At 41.6% G+C, this 20,641-nt stretch overlaps 1 protein-coding gene across 1 annotated transcript in view; it reads right to left on the bottom strand.

Annotated features, from left to right (window-relative positions):
* Positions 1-19,969, bottom strand: part of Acoxl (acyl-CoA oxidase like) — a 275,238-nt gene extending 255,269 nt beyond the window's left edge. The window contains exons 1-4 of the mRNA XM_052183555.1: positions 19,817-19,969; positions 5,027-5,110; positions 2,209-2,295; positions 1,332-1,430 (exon numbers count right to left, since the gene is read on the bottom strand). Coding sequence (XP_052039515.1) covers positions 1,332-1,430; positions 2,209-2,295; positions 5,027-5,110; positions 19,817-19,969 — 423 coding nt within the window. The remainder of the gene's footprint in view (positions 1-1,331; positions 1,431-2,208; positions 2,296-5,026; positions 5,111-19,816) is intronic.
* Positions 19,970-20,641: the final 672 nt, after the last annotated feature.

Below are 20,641 nucleotides of genomic sequence, written 5' to 3'. Positions count from 1 at the left end.
TGGAGAGAATTGACTCCAACAAGTTGTCCTCTGACCTCCACATAAATGCTGTGACATATGCACACACAATAAATACATAAATAAATAAATAAACATTCTAAAGGAAAGAGAAAGGAATAATAGCAAAATATAGAATCAAAAAGAAAAAACAAAAAGAAAATGAAAAGAAAAAGGTCAGAGTTCATCACATGAAGTAAAAGGAGAAAAAGGACATTGTGCTGCCTTCAAGCTGTCATGTAAAACCCATGCAAGCCATGGTTAAGAACATCACATATGGGAGATGGCTCAGGGGGGCAGAATACCTGCTGCTCAAGTATGAGGACCTGAGTTTAAGTCCCCAAGACCCAGGTAAAAAGCCAGGTGTGACCCTACATGCCTGTGACCCCACACTGTGAGGGGGAAGAGACAGAAGGATCTGACTGCTAGCCTAATTCCTTCCAGATTCTGTGATAGACCCTGTCTCAAGGCAACACGATGGAGAGTGATCAAGCAGGGGACTCTATATCTTCTTCTGGCTTTCATATGCATAGGCACATGTGCACATATGCATAGGCATACACATGTGCACATATACCACACACACTCACACAAACACTCACAAAAAGAACATTACATAGCACAATTAGTTGGCCATCTATCTCCATGTACCCCACATCACTGGATTCAACCAACTATGTATTGACATGCATGTTAATTACACCTATACTGACTCTCAACAGACATTGTTTTGTTGTCATCGCTCCCTAAGTGATACAGTTCCACAGGTGTACAACATCAGTACCATATTAGAAGTTAGAAGCCATCAAAAATGATATAAATTATACAGGAGGATGTGGTAGTTCCTATACAAACACTCTGCTACTTATATAAGGAAACTGAGCATCCATGTATTTTAGAATTCTCAGAGGTTCCAAGAAGCTATAATCCCCCATGAATATTGAGGGAAAATTGCGTCAGCATAAAGGACTTATCCCCTGATCAGGAAGCCTCACCTCTGCGTGTCTGCCATGTGCAACAGACAGAAAGAGCAAAGACATCTCCCTTCTTCATACAGTACTTTTGGAAAGAACAGCATAGATAGGAAATGCTACAGGGGGGAGACTACAGAGTACACATACAGAGTTAGGGGCAGGAAGTATGTAAGTGGTGGCTGCTATTGCTGTCCAAAGCCTGAGCTCATACCCACCTCTAAAACAGTCAGATGCTGTTCTGAGCCTATGCTTCTCACCAGAGCACACGCAGAAGATGTGAAGCCAGGCTCAGGAAAGATGTGATGGTTTGTGCTGGTCCCCTGATGGACTGAACCGTGAACCAGGAAACAGATTCCTCACCTGATTGTCAAGGTCAAAGGTGGCCTCAGTCTGGATCCCTCTCACGTTGCTCCCGTGGCCCTTCTCGGTCATTGCAAACATCCCAGTATACTTCTGCTCCTGAAGTTCATGAGATAGTAAAAGAGAGTTAGCTGTTCAGATGATCTTTAACTGAAGACCTTGGGCCATTAACTATATAGTAGTAAGAAAAGGGGAAGAAAGCTGGAGACAATCATAAAATTTTAGACAATCATAAAATTTAAAAGTCATAAATTTTAGTTGGTTTGTGAGCTTAGAAATATGACAGATGAGGCTAGAAAGATACCTCAGTGGTTTAGAGTACTTGTTGCTTTTGCAGAGGACCTAGATTCAGCTCCCAGCACCCACATAGTGGCTCATAACCATCCATAACTCTAGTACCAGAGGATCCAACACCATCTTCTGATCTCTGAAGGCACCAAGCACTCGTGGTGTACAGACAAACATTCAAGCAAAACAACCCTAAATATAATTTTTAAAATGTATTTATTTTTATTTTATATGCACTGGTTGTTTTACCTGCATGTGTGTCAGATCCCTTGGAACTGGAGTTACAGACAGTTGTAAGCTGCCATGTGGGTGCTGGGAATTGAACCCAGGTCCTCTGGAAGAACGGCTAGTGCTCTTAACTGCTGAGCCATCGCTCCAGCCCCATATACATTTTTTTTTTAATCTTTTAAAAAGAAGAATATGACAAATGCAGCATAGTCTTGAAATTCTCATTTGGGACAAAATTTTTACAGATTCTAATTCTGTTTGATTTATTTTTTATTCAAATGCACACTCAAACAAAAGTACTATGTTTTTTTTTTAAATCTCTGTGGAAAAAAAAAACAATCTATTAAGGCAAGCATCATACCTTGATTGATGGAAACCACTTGGTAACATGTTCAGGACTTCCAAGATTGCTGACTGCACCACCAAATAACAATAAAAGGATTCCACACTAGAAACAAGGGCAGTACAGACAATGATTGGTCACAATCAACAGCTTAACAACTAGACCCACTGGTAAACCCCATTCAAGGGGTATCTCTTAGGATCCTTCAGTGCTACACAGGTCTTTTCATGCCCCTTTACGAGCCCTGAAAAAGTGTTGCTGCTGGGGGTGGGGAGGGGAGCAAGCAGGGGCTAAAGAAGGAGGAAGAGGAGAAGTGTTCTAGTTTGATCTCTGCCACTATGATAGACATAATGATCAAATGCAAGTTACAGAGAGTAAAGGGTTTCTTTCAGCTTCCAGGTTGTAGCAGTCATGGAGGGAAGCCAAGACAGGAAACTTAAGGCAGGAACCCAGAGTCAGGAACTGAGGAAGAGTCCATTGAGGAATGTCACCAACTGGCTTGACACCCATGGCTTGTTCCTTTTGCTCTTCTATACCCCAGGATTGCCTGCCCAGGGTGGCACCACCACAATGTGCTGGGCTTTCCAATACCCAGCATTAAACAAGGCCTGACACATAAGCCAGTTGGATAGAGAGGCGGTTCTTTATTTGAGGTTCCCTCTTCACAGGTGACTCTAGTTCATGTCAAGTTGACAATAACTGGCCAATACAAAGAGGAAGAAGAGGCATCAAGATCAAGGCCACGTGGAAGGAACAGGACAGCTGACAGCAAAGACAAAGGTGCCGGTGGAAGCATGTCGGGATTTGCTGGTCTTGAGTTCAGCATTCCTTTCCTCTCCGAGCCACTCACTGGATTTCCCCTGAAGACCCTCCTTCCCAAGAGTGAGTCTGAATGGCTTACAGGTGGCTTCAGGATGAGTCTATAACATACATGTAGCTGAACTACATCATCCATGAAGATGTGGGTTCAGAAACAGACCAAGAATCTCAATGGGGCCATCCCAAGTGACTACTGAGACACAATGGAACCCAGAGCGATGGAGCCCCGAGTCAGCTGATTGCCATCTTTTCATGAGCTGATGAATGAAACCAAGGTAGAGAAAATGTGGCCGAGGAAAGGAGACACCAAGAAATTCGAGAAGTCATGTCTCACAGGCCTGTGGAGTTCTTCAGGTGTCAGTTAAGTGTTTTGCCCTATCGAATTTAAACTAGACCTTTTTTTTTTTTTTTTTTGGAAGGGAGGTCACTCTTACCTGTATGATCCACCTGTGCTCACACATTTGGAAAATGGAATCAATTCAAAACAGTATATTCTTTTTCTCTGTGTCTAGTTTAAAAGACACAAACTAAAACAAGTTGAATTTTCCTCTTTGACTAATGACAAATGTATACATTAAGACATATTTTCTTCTAGGTTTTTAACTTTTTCCTCTTCCTTGGAAATGGGAAAAATGGTTGTTTTGTTGTTGTTTTGTTTTATCATACCATGGCATGCCTGTGGAAGTCAGGACAATTTGCTGGAATCAGTTCTCTCCCCTTCCACCATGTAGGTTCTGGGACTTGAGCTCCATCTGGGTCTTGGTAACAATACCCATGAACAAACTTGCTTGCTCCTAGATAATCTTTTTAAAAATTTTGAGACAGATTTTTTTACTGGCCTGAAGCTCACTGATTTAGACTAAATTGTTTGGCCAGTGTGTCCCAGACATCCTCATGTTCGTGTTCCCAGCACTGAGATTACAAATGCCATGTCATGGCACCTGAGTGTTTTCATGTAGGTTCTGGGGATCAAACACAAACACACACACACACACACACACACACACACAGAGGCACACACCTACACAAGGTTATGCCAAGAGGAACATCTTGGAGATGCATTACTCCTGCCCACTTCTTGCTCTTTGCATCCTGGTCCACTCTAATTTCAATTATCTGCTGCACACTCTTGCCACAATGGTGCCACCTGCTTCACCATGACTTCGCAGCCAAAAGGAGTTGAAATCATGAACCAAAATAAATCATCTCCCTCTGTTGTTTCCAGTGGGTATTTGGGTCACTGTGATGCAATAGTAGCTAACATCATCTGACTCCCACGTTTGATGATGAAAGAACAGGTAGTGCTTTCCTTCTTGTAACATACATAATAAATAAATAAAATTTAAAGTTTATATTTCATAATCAAATGTTTAAATTACTTAAATTAATGAAGGCAATGACTTGCAACAGCATAGATCCACCTCCGCAGTGGCATCTAAGTGAAGAAAGTAAATTACAGACATTTGTGGTACTGTCTTTATGAAAATAAGACAAATGAAGCTGTGTGGGTGGGGTGGTGCACATCTTTAATCCCAGCATTTGGGAGGTAGAAGTGGGTGGATCTCTGTGAATTCAAGACCAGCTTGTTCTACAAATTGAGTCCCAGGGCCACCAAGGCTACATAGATAAACCCTGTCTCAAAAAAGAAAAAGAAAAAGAAAAGACAAGTGAGAATAATCAATTAATATATAATATGCATATTATTGAAAAATATGCAAAAACAAGCAGAAAGTATCAGACCAGTATACCAGTGATTCCAGCACTTGGGAGACAGAGATAGGAGTTCAAGGCCTGCCTAGGCCCTAGGAAGACTCTGTCTCAAAACCAAACAAACAACAAAGACTAAAGAATAGGTGATGGTGGTGAAAGGGAAAGGCAGAGGGATGAGTCATGCTATGAACTATTTTACAGACACCTGTTTAATTCCTGTGTTGGGAGCACATGGTGACATCATTCACTCCTTCTCATACCCAGTGAATGTGAGTTCCTATAGGCTGAGCTTCCCAGAACCTCTCACCTTTATAGACATGGCCACATCCACCATGCAGAGCACTTCTCCCAGGACAAGGCTTTGGCTGATGAAGTTCTTCCTTTTTTCTTCCTGGAACCAATAAACCCAATATGAAGATTTCCTCATGGTCTTCTGACCTTTCAAATTTACATCTTAAATAATATGTGATATACATAGTACTTTGACAACAAAGCAATTTTAAGTTAGGAAATAATCGCATCACTCTTTGGAAAATAAATGTTTCATCTTATGTCAATGTGGCCTCTGGCCAATCTGAGTGTGATATTCAAGGACTCTCTTCCCTTTTATTAAGATTTTAAAAATAACTTATTTAGGGGTATGTGCAACCCTAAGTCAAAGGCCAACTTGGCCAGCAATGACTGGCCTAAATTGAGATCCATCCCATGAGCAAGAACCAATCCCTGACACGATTAATTATACTCTGTTATGCTTACAGATAGGAATTTACATAACTGACCTGTACGAGGCTCCACCCAGCAGCCAATGGAAAAAGATGCAGAGACTCACAGTCAAACATTAGATGGAGCTCAGGGAATCTTACAGAAGAGTTGGGAGAAGGACTGAGGAAGAAGAAAGGGGCCCTACCAGAAGACCAACAGAGTCAACTAACCTGGACCCTTGGGGGCTCCAAGAGACTGAACCATCAACCAAAGAGTAAGCACTGGCTGGGCCTAGGCCCTCCTCCATATATGTAGCAGATGAGCAGCCTGGTCTTCATGTGGGTCCAACAACTGGAGCAGGGGATGTCCCTAAGCCTGTGGCCTGCTCCCCTAAATAGACTGACTGCCTTGTCTGGCCTCAATGAGAGAGGATGCACCTAGTCCTAAACTTGATGTTTGGAGTAGAGTGGGGAGTTTAGTTAAGGAGTGCCACCCAAAGGGGACCTGCTGAGAAGGGGAAGGAGGACTTGGGGAGGACTTGCATGAGGGGGTCCTGCGAGCAGAGGGGAGGCTGATATTGGGTTATAAAATAAATAATTAAATAAACAAACCATTTAGGGGTATGCACAACACAGCACATGTATAGAGGTCAGAGGACAACTTGGAAGAGTCAGTTCTCTCCTACAGCAATGATGTAGGTCCTGAGGATCTAAGTCAGGTCATGGGGCAGGCAGCAAGAGTCCTTACCTTCTGTTTCACAAGCCCACAGCCTCTTTTCTTACCCAACAGAAGGTCAACTGCTCCTGCCTGCAAGTCAGCCTGGAGGAAGATGCATTGCCCCTGAGGCTTTCCCAAGCTTGCCCCTGGCCTCCCAGTTTGTTCCCCCTGCAGTCTAGGCAGACAAGACATCTTGCCTAGCTTCTCCAAATGTTCACACAGCAACACTAACGTGAAGAAAATCCTTCAGAAAATCCGGGTCCATTTTAGAAAAAGGAAAAGCCATGTTCTTCTCTTTTTCAGCACAGGCCACCCCTGGGTTTGATTTATGATTTTAAAGTCATGAGATCCTGGTCTCTCATGCCTGCTGATTCTCTCCCTGTCCACAACATCACCAAGCCCAAAGCTCTCTGAGGGTCCTGCTCTCCACTGTTTAATTACAGAAAAACTAGAGCAGGGCTTAGGACAGCTCAGTGGGTCGAAGCTCTTGCTGCAAGAGCAAGGGCCTGAGTTTGGGCCCTTAGCATCTTTGTAAAAAGCCAGGAACAGTGGCATGTATCTGTAATTCTAACACTAGAGAGGCAAGACGGGAAGCTGCTAGGGACTCTTTAACCAGCTGACCTAGCAAAATTGCTGAGCTCCATGTTCAGTGAGAGAGTCGGTCTCAAAAAATACAGCAGAGAATGACAGAAAAAGATACCCAATCTCTCTCTCTCTCTCTCTCTCTCTCTCTCTCTCTCTTTCTGTCTCTGTCTCTCTCTGTCTCTCTCTCTCTCTCTCTCTCACACACACACACACTTTTTAATAAAACCCAAGAGCAACATTTCCTGAGACAGTGGTAGCCCTTGAGTGGACAATTTGCAATGATCATTATTGGAATTCATGCTAGTTGTCCTCATAGGCCAGTTTTTTTCTTTCTTTTCTTTTCTTTTTTTTTTTATGATTATAAAAATTTATCTATTTTACAACATGGGTTTAGCTACACTGAAAAAATTACACAGCTTATTGAAATACATCTCATTTTAGAAACAGACTACTAAAGTCTATACAAAAACTCTAAAATAATTTCTGTAGTAAAATAGTGTGTTAAAAGAGCTACACAGAAAAGAAAGTTCTCATCTTCTCTATAATGCTTGATATTGTGTGAAACGCAGCCAGCTCGACTCTGCAGCCAGCACCAAAAGCTGAAAGGATTGTGAGATTTGCGAGAGGTTCTATACCATGGCTCACATGTGGAAACACATGGTGGCACACACAAAAGACATGCCATTTACAAGTGAGACCTGTGGAAAGTCTTTCAAGCGCAGTATGTCACTCGAGCTGCACTCCTCGCAGTGTTCTGGAGAGAAACCCTTCAGATGTGAAAACTGCGACGAGCGGTTCCCGTACAAGTATCAGCTCTGCTCCCACATGAGCATCCACATTGGGCACGAGCAGTTCATGTGCCAGTGGTGCACAAGGACTTCAACATGAAGCAGTACTTCGACGAGCACATGAAGGCGCACACTGGAGAGAAACCTTTCATCTGTGAAATCTGCGGCAAAGCTTCACCTGTCGACCCAACATGAAGAAGCACCGCAGAACTCACACAGGCGAGAAGTCCTACCCCTGTGAGGTGTGCGGTCAGCGCTTCTGCTTTTTCAACATGCTGTAAGCCCACAAGAAGAAATGCTTCCGAGTGACCAGCCCAGTGAATGTGCCGCTAGCTCTCTAGATGCCACTGGCCTCAGCTCCAGCTGCTCCTGTTACAGCCGTGGCCAACACTCTCACCAGCCCATCCCCTGCAATCAGTATGAACCTCATGGGTGGCGTGCTTCCCTCAAGACCCGCCCCCTTTCTCACACCTGCACATCCACACGCATCCACACCATGCACACCACCTCCCCATCCCTCCTGCGCCTCACCTCCAGCCCTCTTCAAGAGTGAGCCCCTAAACCACAGAAGCCAGAGCAAGGATACCTTTCTGAGGCACCTGGCAGAGAAGAACAGCGCAGCCCAGGCCCGGTACCATTAGCACCAGCCAGTGTCATGGTGAGCTGGCAGAAGGGGTGCAGCTGTACTGTCTCTGGGGTCTCTCCACGGACTCCTCCAGGGCTTCCGCCATTGTCCTGGTGAACCATCAGACTGACCCGAGGAAGTGAAGAAGACTGCCCTTGAAATGAACCACCGAACTACAGCCCAATTTGCTTGCATTTTCTGATGACTTTTATAAATTATTTCAGGAAGCCAAGGGCAGTGTCTGATGTGCATACTGTCAAGGAAGACCGGGAGAATTTGGATGACAAGGAAGTCTCTTACAAAAGGGAGCAGATCATAGTGGAGGTAAACCTTAATAATCAAACGTTAAATGAATCTAAAGGGGAAAAGGGTATCTCTTCTCAGTCCAAAGAGACTCCTGTTCTTAAGACAAGCAGCGAGGAAGACGAAGAGACTGAGGAGTTGGCTACAGATAACATCAGTGACTACGGAGAGAACAGACAGCAGAAGAAAAAGAAGCAAGTGGAGAAAGTCGGGGTTACACAAAGGCGAACCCGGAGAGCTGCCTCTGTTGCCGCAGCTACCACTTCCCCCACACCCTGCACACCCCGCACAACTCGAGGCCGAGGCCATAGAAGAGTGCAGAGCTACCCAAGAGGAAGAAGCAGGCCGCCAAGGAGCCTAAAGCGTCAGCCCAGAAAGCTAAACATGAAGAGAAAGAGCCTCTGACCTGTGAGAAGTGCCCCAGGCTGTTCCATGCTCCCTGGTACCTGAAGGAGAACATGAACTTTCAGGCGCACGCAGAGCTGTGATAACTGTGGCAAGAAGTTTATCCTGGAAAGTGAGCTGTCCCTTCACCAGCAAACAGACTGTGAAAAAAACATTCAGTGTGTTTCCTATAACAAATCCTTCAAGAAACTCTGGTCCCTTCATGAACATATCAAGAGAGTCCACGGATTGGCTAGTTTCTTTTGAGACTCCATCAACAAAACTAGTAGCTCATGTGTGGATGCATGTGCATCTATCTTTGCAAACATGGATTTGTATATCCAGGTGTGGATGCATCTTTCGTATATATTTTTTGTACATGTACTTCCATGTATGTACGTGTGTGCAGGTTCCTATATATACATATGTGGCTATGTACTGTTCCTTTAAATATGCCTAATGTCTTTGTATTTCCACGCACATGCTCCTCTGCTGGTATGCTTGTGCATGTGTATTGTCTCAGCAGCAGCAGGATGATGACCAGCCTTCTTTGGATGACTCTTTCCACACTGGCTTCAACTTTCTCCCTAGACATACTCGTTATTTTTCCCTCCCACAGTTTTTTTTTTTTTACAATGTTTCTCTCAAGCATTATTAATTTTATCAAACAACACACTGTCAAGATTTATGCTTCTCAACATGGCTTCAACCCAACACATCTTGTATTGATTATTTCCTAAAATATCTCCAGGCTCTCACAGAAATCATTGCGTGGCTCCAGCCTGGGCTTGCACTGAAGAGTCAGTTACAAGTAGATAATGAAAAACAACTGTAGCAGATATTTTCGAAGGGCCCAGTGTCCTCTGTTTTACCAATCCTTAGAACTACCCAGACCCCACATAAATGGAAAAGGTTCAGGGAAACCAAGGGACTTATCCAACCAGAGTTACCTGGTGAGTGTCAAAACCAGGGTCAGAAACTAGAAGAGGTTCAGAGCCCTTTCAAGAATATCTTACAACCACCTCTCACTGTCCTTTGTTATTAAGGACTCTGGTGGCCCAAACTCTATCACTGGTCCATCTTATTTTGTACCACCAGAAAGTACTCAACATCATCCTGTCAAGGTGTTCCCAATGTCATCTTCCTGAGTCTATAGTCATCTGAACAAACATCCCTTTGCCTTCAACAGTCTGCTCTGCTTTTTATAAACCCAAACCACCAAACAAATCTCCTGGGCATATGAAATCCCGGTACATAGGAGCCAGAGGAAAGAGCTTATCATCCTGGTCTGCAAAGGTGTTTCACACCAGGCTGGAGAGATGGCTCAGCAGTTAAGAGCACTGACTGCTCTTCCAGAGGTTCATATCCCAGCAACCACATGGTGGCTCACAACCATCCTTAACGAGATCTGACACCCTCTTCTGGAGTGTCTGAAGACAGCTACAGTGTACTTACATATAATAAATAAATAAATCTTTAAAATTATTTTTAAAAATAGGTGTTTCACACCAGTCAGAACTACATTGAAAAACCCTGTCTCTAAATAATTATTAGATAGATGGATAGATAGATAGATGATAGATAAGATAGATAAATGGTAGATGATTGATAAATAGATGTTAGATGATAGATAGTAAATCACTTGGAAATATCAAGTGTGGATGGTTTCCTTTCTTCATGCTGACCATTCACATTATTGGTGCAGGAATATAATTGTGTTACTAGTAACATCCAACTGTGGCCATTTTTACTCACAAGTTTAAAACTAACTGCAAGCACATGTGTTGAATTCATCCATCTTGGAGCATTTTAAATTGTTTATTATGATAACTTCCCTTCCCCAGTCTCCACATGAGACAGCTATGTTTGTTATTAGGCCTGATGGGAAACATCAGGAGGAGTTTGTCATTCCCTGGTGTTAACTTGAGTATGCACTTGGGCTGGTCCATTTTCAAAAGTCAGATCAAAGTTCTGAAACCTGGACTGGGCTTGACTTGATTGACTGCATTGCTGGCATATATTCTGACATCATTTACACACATAAATTCTCTCAGCCTTATCTTTAATTTGATTATCTAGTTGTTTAATTAATATTCATTATTGGCAAATTTGTCCTCTCGTTAAGTTGGCAGCACTAGCTGGACTGTCTATATTGATTAAGATCAATCATTAATCAGTGTATTTTTCTGTGTCTTTTTTAATATCTCTGCTATGTCAATAGCTACTTTTATTTACACTGATATATTCAAAGGAAACTCAGTGATTATATCATTATACAAATTTATGATTTTAAATAGTAAATTTATAAATAGTAAATAGTATGGATAATATATTCAAACTTTTATTATATCCAAACTTGCAGCCCAGGCCATCAAATACATCTGCTAATAAGTTCAGTCTCAAACAGAAGGAAGACCATTTGACCTAAGATACTCTCCTTTGGGGCATTTATGTAGCAGATCTGTATGCTGTGATGCTCTGCTACAAATTCTTGAGAGAGAAAAAGTCTTATACACCCAGAGGTATTCCTGAAAGACATGCATTTCCGCAATAAAAATCAACAAGGTTCAGAACTTTCCTTTTCTTGTTGAGTTGCCTTGGCAACACTATCAAGAGTAAATTAACTGATGTATATTTCTGTCAGGGCTCTGTATTCTGATCCCTTGATGTGTGTGCCATTTCCTATATCAGAGCCACATAGTCTTAGACGCTTCCATTGAGCCTTGGAATCATGTAGTGAGAGCCCACCAGCTTTGCTTTATTACGGGATCGTTTTAACCATTCTAGGTCCTTTGTACATCCATATATATGTGTGTTTGGAATTGATACATGAATTGTAATGATGGCACCAGAATACCTTGGACATCAGTCTCATGTCACACCTTCCCCCAATAAATAAAGCCTCCAACTGGCTCCTGTTACTGTCTCAAGAAAATCTAGCCATTTCAGTGCAGTCTTCACATCTAGCTTTCATGACCCATGATGGTTACCAGGATCACAGAGTACCTGAACAGAGTGCTGGAAACATTGATCCCAAAGACAGTAGCCATGTACTTCTGTCCTCCCAGGAACTTTGAGTGCTCCAGAAAAAGCCAGGGCAGGACTGAGAAAAGTGACATTCTCGTGGCTTTATGTAAGGGTCATTTTCATTTCATGAAGACATTATTTCAGCATTCTGACAAAGAAAGATTCTTCCAAGTTCTTGCCTCAAACATGATATACATTCCCTTGGTAGCAGATGCCTCCTAAGCCCCTACCCATGCACCTACATTTGGAAATTTTCCAGTTAAAGAGTAATCGCAGAATTAGTCAATACTAACAGCATGTAATAATGAATTTTATCGTATTGGCCTTATCAACTTGACTCATCAGGTTTCTTTTCCTGTTTGGGCAGAGTACAGCATTTGGCAAGAGTCTTAATAGAAACTAATGACTGCTTATTTATTTTGCCCTTGGACAATTATTGCTCAAGTCACTTGACATTTTGAAAGATAAAATAATTGCTACTTAAAAGCTGGATGGTAAATCATAACATCACTGATTGCTCGTTCAACACTTGATATTGCCCATACCATCCAAAGAAACTTACACATTTGATCCTCTCATGAACCCTTTGAGGTGAGTGAAGGAAACTGGGGCTCAGAGAAGCAGGAAAGTCACCCAAGTACTTGGTTGACTCAATAAGAAACCAAGTATGAACCCTTGTCTATCTGACTCCAACATGGGACAGAAAAATCATTTTAAAAACAACATACAAATATATATGAAGTACACTAAAAAAAATAACCCTGGCATCCATAAAGCCCATTATTAGTTATATATAGTATTCTATAGTCTCTGTGTATGCGTATTATTTTAATTTTCCTGAAGTGAATGTGCCTTACCTTAATAATGTAGATTTCCAGCATTTCTTCCCGTGAGTTTTGTGACTTTTTCTAAAATCTCTATCTGTAATTGTTTGACTTCCCCAAACTTCACAGCATGAGTAGAAAGGTGAAGAAGCAGGCCTTGAAACATGGGTTAAGAAAAAGCTGATTCCAGTGCAGGAACCAGAAATTAACATTATAGTGTTTAGCCTGATGTGGCGCAGAAGTCATGACTCAGCTGCACATGGCTAGCATAAACATGAAACCTGACTTCTGCACCTGCATGACATCCCTGGCCTGCTTACTAGTCCCATTGACAGATTCTGATGGCTGGCCTTACATCCTGTGTTTAAGGATCGCCTACCTTTGCCACGTGGTGAAAAAGAAGCCACAGTGTTATCCATACCCGTGTTAGGATGAGCCCAAGTCACAATAGCTTACCCCAACACCCAAAAGTCAGGATGGCATGTACCCAGGAACCCTTCTCATTAAAGTAGCTTCTTTCTACCCCTCTATACATACACAAAGTTACCAGTAGAAGCCTTTGCAGCCTCCTATAACCAGCATCCATCCTGGCTTGCCCAGGTAGGTTGATCTTGCGTTGTGCCCACTTAGCTATTCCACATCAGCACTGATCCAATAGATGATGGACACTTGGAAGATGGAGAATGCCACCTACTTCTCTTGAGTTATACAGTCCTGTTCTTTTGTTTCTGCCTCGGCACAACAGAAATGCATTGTGGGGTGGAGGGTTACCCCATTTGGGCTATGGAATCCAGCAGGAATAGTTTGACTTTTGCCTCGGTTCCTTCTAGCATTTAACTTTAGGTGAGTTAAACTTTTTCTCTAGTCATTAGCCCCATAACCCATGGCCTATATAATAGAGAATAGTACTTACATTATGATATTCCTAGGAGTAGTATATTTGTTTCTTTTGGTTTGTTTGGTTTTGAGCAGCCCAAAGTGGCTTTGAATTTTTTATCCTTCTGCTTCAGTTTTCTGATGTTGAGATTACTCGAGTACTTGCATGCATCATCATGCATAGTTTGTACAGCATATTGCATAACTATGAAAAATACTTGTGGCTCTCTTCTGCTTGTGACCTATTTCTCTGCTCAGTCCCCTGGTCTCCACTCTGATCCTTTTCCAGAAACCACCAGACTCAGTCCTCAAGCTCCCTGTTCTCTGTCAACACATTTGGGGCTCCAGCTTCCCAGCTCTTAATTCATCCCTGTAGTCATGATCTTCCACATCCTATCCCTATATATCTCAAATTTCTGATCATAACTGAAGACTACCTCCTGATGATGTCAAGACAAGTACAGAATAGTCTTCATTCTTCTCTCCTTTGTGCCTAGCCATCCATCAGCAGATCCTACTGCTTTTTCAATAGAATGTCAGAAGAAGCTCAAATTCAGTCAATGACTAGTCAATCTGGTCTTGGCCAGCACCAGCTCTCTCTCTCTCTCTCTCTCTCTCTCTCTCTCTCTCTCTCTCTCTCTCTCTGGGGACTGAAATAACCACTCAACACTTCTCCTTTTCAGTCCTGCTCCTAATATGGTCTCAAGCCTAGCAGCTAGGAAGGCTCCTAGTAAAACATCCCTGCTCCACTCAGTCCTTCTAGAAGCTCCCCATTTTATCCACGCTGAGGAAAAACAACCTCCTTCTAAGGTCCTTCATTGTGACATAACACTTCATCCTTGGTTCATCAAACCTTCCTTGTCTCTGCTCACAACATACCTCCCTATTGAGCACTATGTTTCTCTATTGGGATACCCACTCCATCTACCTGTTTATTACCCCAATATCCACCCAATCCACTCCTTGACCCTTGGAGCATTTCTCCAGATCACATAACTGTGAGGTTTCCTATCTTCCCTTCTATACTTCCTTCTATGGTTTCCCATACTTGATTTTTAATCATTTAGTTAGTGCGAGCATATCTATAAAAATTGTTACTTCAACCACTCTTAGGAATCCATCACTGGTGCATAAAGTATACTCACAGTGTTCTGAAACCAACAATACCATTCATCTCTAGAACTTTTAACTTTCCCAAAGTGAAAATCCAAACCAGTTTAAAACTCCTTATCTGGTGCTGGAGAGATGGCTCAGAGGTTAAGAGCACTGGCTGCCCTTTTAGAGGTCCTGAGTTCAATTCCCAGAAACCACATGGTGGCTCATAACCATCTATAATGAGAACTGGTAACCTCTTCTGGCCTTCAGGCATGCATGCAAGCAGAACTCAATATATGTAATAAATAAATCTTTAAAAAAAAAAAACAAAAAACAACAAAAAAAAATCTCATCTTCCTTTTCCCCGGCCCATAATAAGCACTGTTCTAATCTCTGTCTCCCTGAATCTGATTACTACACAAACTTCACATAAAGTCACACAGTAATTGTCCTCTGTGAAACCCTCCTTTTCTTTAGCCATAATACCTGCAAAAGTCATCCATGTAATAGGTGCCATATTTCCCTTATTTTAAAAACTTTTTTTTGCATTATATACCTCATCTTGCTCCTTGCTCCCTCTGCTGACAGACATTAGCTATTGTGCACACCAATACTGTTAACGTGATGTGATGGTAAATATCTGTTGTCAGCTTGCTTGGATCTGGAATCAATTAAGAAACAAGCTTCAGAGTAGGTCTATGGAGGTGTTTCCTGGAAGAACTAACTGATAAGCAACACCTTCCAGAAGCAGCAGTCCTGAAATAAGGAAGTCTCAAAGAAAGCCCTGTTCTTCTAGAGATAGATAGATAGATAGATAGATAGATAGATAGATAGATAGATAGATAGATAGAGTGTGTGTGTGTGTGTGTGTGTGTGTGTGTGTACACCTGACTTTAATGCTACTTTTGTGGCATGTATTAAGAAATGTGATTTCTGTATCGTGTGATTTAATTTTTTAAGGGAATGTTTAATTCTTAAGGTAATATCAGAATGTCTTGAACAGACACTACATGACTTTACATTCTCATCCCAGCATCAGTAACACATAAGGATTCACATTTTCCCATCCTGGAGGGATCATCTCATTTTCTATAAGCAACTACGTTAAAGGGTATAAAGGAATATGTATCTCGCTGAAGGTTTCATCTTCAGTTCTCTAATGCTTAGTGATATCAGGCATTATTCTGTGTATTTACTGATGATTTGTATATTTTTTATTAAAGAAGAGTCATTTGAATATTTTCACTAAGGAAAGGGCCTTTCAATTCCTTTGATCATTTTAAAACAAATTGTTGTTCTTTTCTACATATAAGATCATGTCATCTGTTAATTAAGCTGTTTATAGTTGAGTTGCAAGAATTCTTTAGATTTTATGGATATCTTAGAAATGCGATTTGCAAGTATTTTCTCCCATTCTATGGACTGTCTCTTCACTCTGATGTCAGTATTCCTTTAGTCTATTCTGTGCTGTTATCACAAAATACCTGAGACTGGGTAATTTATAAAGAACAGAAGTTACAAGCCGGGCGTGGTGGTGCACGCCTGTAATCCCAGCACTTGGGAGGCAGAGGCAGGCTCTGTGTTCGAGGCCAGCCTGATCTACAGAGTGAGTTCCAGGACAGCCAGGGCTACACAGAGAAACCCTGTCTCAAAAAAAGAAAAAAAAAGAAGTTACTTCTTCTGAGGTTTCAGAAGCCATCTATGAAAAATCTATGACTATGACTATGACTATGACAGGCAAGTGAGATTTCTGCAGATGGCGCACCATTTGATGTGATGGGTGAGCCCTGACAATGCAGGATCCTTGGAGACTTCACCCCAGGATTGTTTTTCCGCTGCTGATACCTTTCCTGTCAGTATTGCATAGCCTAATGATTTCTGGGCATCAGCCCACCCCATTGAGCAAATTTCCTGCAGATCATCATGAAGATGAACTTCCATAAATTAATGGTGTTTAGATGAATTAATGACTTTATACAATTCCTGATTTGATTAAAATAATTTCAAAAATAAAGTTTAAGGAGACAGTTTTAGTTGTTTTGCCAGAAAGATGTAATAAAGTTAGAATCAAGAATAGAATGTGCCCCCACCTCATAAAATAGTAAATAAAGTCTGCATAATAAGAAATATAATGAGCTTTCATAAATGACACTAAAAAGAGAAATAGGCTTGGGACAAATTTGTGATCAAGGAAAAACATTCATAATAGTCAGGTCCAATGATAAAGCCACAGGTGTGCACTATAATAAAACAAGGCCATGTGGGGCTAGAGAGGTAGCTCAACAGTTAAGATCACTGACTGCTCTTCCAGAGGTTCTGAGTTCAATTCCCAGCAACCACATGGTGGCCCACAATCACCTATAATGGGATCCAATGCCCTCTTCTGTTATGTCTAAAGAGAGCAACAGTGTACTCACATATATAAAACAAATAAATCTTAAACAAACAAACAAACAAACAAACAAAAAGGCCTTGTGAAACTGTTGCTTTGCCGGGCAGTGGTGGCGCACACCTTTAATCCCAGCACTTGGGAGGCAGAGGCAGGTGGATTTCTGAGTTCAAGGCCAGCCTGGTCTTCAGAGTGAGTTCCAGGACAGCCAGGGCTACACAGAGAAACCTGTCTCAAGAAAAAGAAAAGAAAAGAAACTGTTGCTTTGAACTTATAATGAACTTGTAGAATGAAACACAGCTTTGAATTTACTATCAACATTCTTCTGTGATTCCCCTTTTGTGTAATATTTCGTGTATGAGGTAATTTTATAAAGAAGATATAAGAAGGTCAGAGAGAAGAAATAAAGTGTGCTATTTGGGACTCAGCCCCATCCACCACATGTATATATGTCAGACTATCTATATATATATGTGCATACATAGATATATGTGTATGTATGTAAGTATTTGTGAACTCATGTAGAATTATGGAGACAGGTGGTTAGGCCCAGCCAAAGTGTATGTATGTACATGTGTGCTTGAATTCTTCCTTTCTTCTTCTTTTTCCTCTGACTCACAAAGAGTTAACAAACTCCTAGCCTCTCATCTGGCCAGTGAGAGGCCCCTGGGCCAAAGAGAAACTAAGCCTTTTTTCTAATTCCCTTGCTGCTAACAGCTTTTAGTCACAGAATAGCAAGAGAGTTAATTTTCCAGAGGCCTTAGCTTGTGGCCCCCCAGAACAGTAAGAGAGAGTTATAAGGCCGGAGAACCTCAGTCTTTGGTCTTAGTCCAATGCTGTTTCCCACCTCAGTATCTGGTCCCTGCCAGGGCTGGTCCCCGATACTGACACAATGGCATTAATCTTTTGTTGAAAGCTATAATGGCTAGTCTTGGTTGTCAACTCCACCACATCTGCAACTGACAACAACCCAAGCATCTAGGCACACCTGTGAGGAAATTTTCTCAGTTAAATCATTTGAAGTGTGAAGATTCACCTTCAATCTGAGCCACACTTTCTGGTGGCAGTCTATACAAAGGACATGAAAGAAGGAAGCTTTTGCTCTTTGCCTGTTTGCTCTCACTGGCAAGTCTATTCCTTCACTGGCACTGAAGTGTACTTTAGGATCCCGGCATATACTGAAGACCAACTGAGACATCCAGCCTCGTGGCCTGAACAACTACTAGTTCTTGGACCTTTCCTTAATAGGCAGTTATATACAGAGACATCCATTCTATCAGTTCTGTCCCTCTAGAGAGAGCCTGACTAATACAGAAGCAGCCTTCAAAGTCTAATCACCTTCTGGAAGCCCCATTTTTTTTTTTTTTTTTTTTTTTTTTTTTTTTTTTTTTTGGATTTTTGAGGCAGGGTTTCTCTGTGTAGCCCTGGCTCCTGGCTGTCCTGGAACTCACTTTGGAGACCAGGCTGGCCTTGAACTCAGAAATCTGCCTGCCTTTGCCTCCTAAGTGCTGGGATTACAGGCGTGCGCCACCACTGTCCGGCAGACCTTAACTTTCAACACAGACGTTTGGAGGGATACATTCAATGTTTTGTACATCATCCTTGATATACAAAAGTTTTACATTGTAAGTCAGGCATGAGAGTACATGCTTTAATCTCAGTACTCTGGAGGCAGAAGCAGGAGGTAGATCTCTGTGAGATCAAAGTCAACCTGGTGAATAGAGCTTCAGGCCAACCAGGGCTACACAATGAAGCCTTGTCTCAAAAAAGAAAGAAAGAAAGAAAGAAAGAAAGAAAGAAAGAAAGAAAGAAAGAAAGAAAGAAAGAAAGAAAGAAAGAAAGAAAGAAAGAAAGAAAGAAAGAAAGAAAGAAGAAAGGAAGGAAGGAAAAAAGAAAGGAAGGGAGGAAGGAAGAAAAAAAGAAAGGAAAGAAAAAATTTTGCTTGTTTGTTTGTTTTTTAAAGATTTATTTACTTATTATATATGTAAGTACACTGTAGCTGTCTTCAGACACCCCAAAAAAGGGGATCAGATCTCTTTTCAAATGGCTGTGAGCCACCATGTGGTTGCTGGGATTTGAACTCAAGACCTTCAGAAGAGCAGTCAGTGCTCTTAACTGCTGAGCCATCTCTCCAGCTCAGGAAAGAAAATTTTATTCCTCAGCATTTTGTCATTTTCATGTTCTTATAATTAAAATTATCAATGTAATTAATCATTATAATTATAAATTATCGTTTAATTATCAATTAAAATTATAATTAAAATTAAATTTTCTTTTGATTGTACGTTTTAACATAGAAAGACAAAAGTATTTCTACATATTGATCTTATCTTGCAATTTTGCTGAATTTACTAGTTCTAACATATTTTGTGCAATTATTATGAATTTCAACTATAAGAACATGTCATAAAGACAATTTCATCTTTTTTCTCTCCAACTTACTGTGTCTGATTTTACTCACAGAATCTGTCACTGCCTGACTTAACAATAAATGTATATGTTTTTTACTCCATAGAGTCTCCTCCTATACTAAACTACAAGCTCCATGAATACCTGCTTTACTTTCTGCCCCTTGGTGTCTGGCTCATAGCAGGAGCCAGTAAACAACTGTGAAGTGTGTGAATCACCTCACCTGTCACATTGAAGGGACTTAACAAATGGTAGCAAATAATAATTATTGTTAACTTTTACACAACACTTGACTGTAAAAGTAGTAATTAAGTTTTCAAATAAAGAGATCTTATTTATGAAGAATGGTCACAGTATCAAGAAATAAACAAACCACGATTCCAGCTGCTCTGGAGTCCCTTGGCACACAACTCACTCCCTGGCAGGCTCTCTGAAGAAATCCCTGTGGTCCCTGCAGATGACAGCACACTTTGAATGCCAATCTATACAGAGGGACTTCTATAAACAGTCCACTCCATCCTGTCATCTCTGCTCAACTCTTCCACCGGATCCCATGGGGCCAGAACTGGCCTGGCCAGAGTGCCGGCCAAGTGGCCAGCATCCAACTCCACGGGGCTGGAGCTGGGACAAAGACTCCTGCCAAAAGCAGCACACAGACCAAGATCCAGGGCAGCCTGTCACAGCCTGCTAGGAAAAGTCAGGGTTCCAGGACAAACAGAAGCCAGAGGGCCCAAGCCCAAAGAGGAAAGGTCTCAGAGAGAGAAAGCCAGAGCACACAGGGATTCTTCTCTGTCATGATCCTTAGGACCAACAGGGCCTGGGTTGGTCTTTGGGGCCTAAACAGGGCAGAATGTCATGAAGGACAAAGGACAAACTCACTTCCTTAGCTTTATGACATAGCCCCTCCTCAGCTAGAGTTTTGCAACCCACTCACGACTTCCTGGAAGAAGAAAAGTCTTACATCTCAAGGCTTATCAGCAAAGTAACCATTTTCCTCATTCTCAAACACTTCAGAAGTGAGGCGATCTGACTTTGGAGTATCATTCCATCTTAGAGCTAAACACCAGCTTACTTCTCTCTAAATATAAAACATCCAAAAGTGAATTTCTGAGAGCATATTAAAACTGAGTAATATATACATACATACATATATGTAGTTATATATAGTTATATATATATAGTTATATATAGTTATATA

Source organism: Apodemus sylvaticus, chromosome 5 (genome assembly GCF_947179515.1).
Source record: "Apodemus sylvaticus chromosome 5, mApoSyl1.1, whole genome shotgun sequence".
NCBI lineage: Eukaryota > Metazoa > Chordata > Mammalia > Rodentia > Muridae > Apodemus > Apodemus sylvaticus.
Note: the sequence above shows the minus strand (reverse complement) of the source record. Positions and strands in the feature narration are given on the sequence as shown.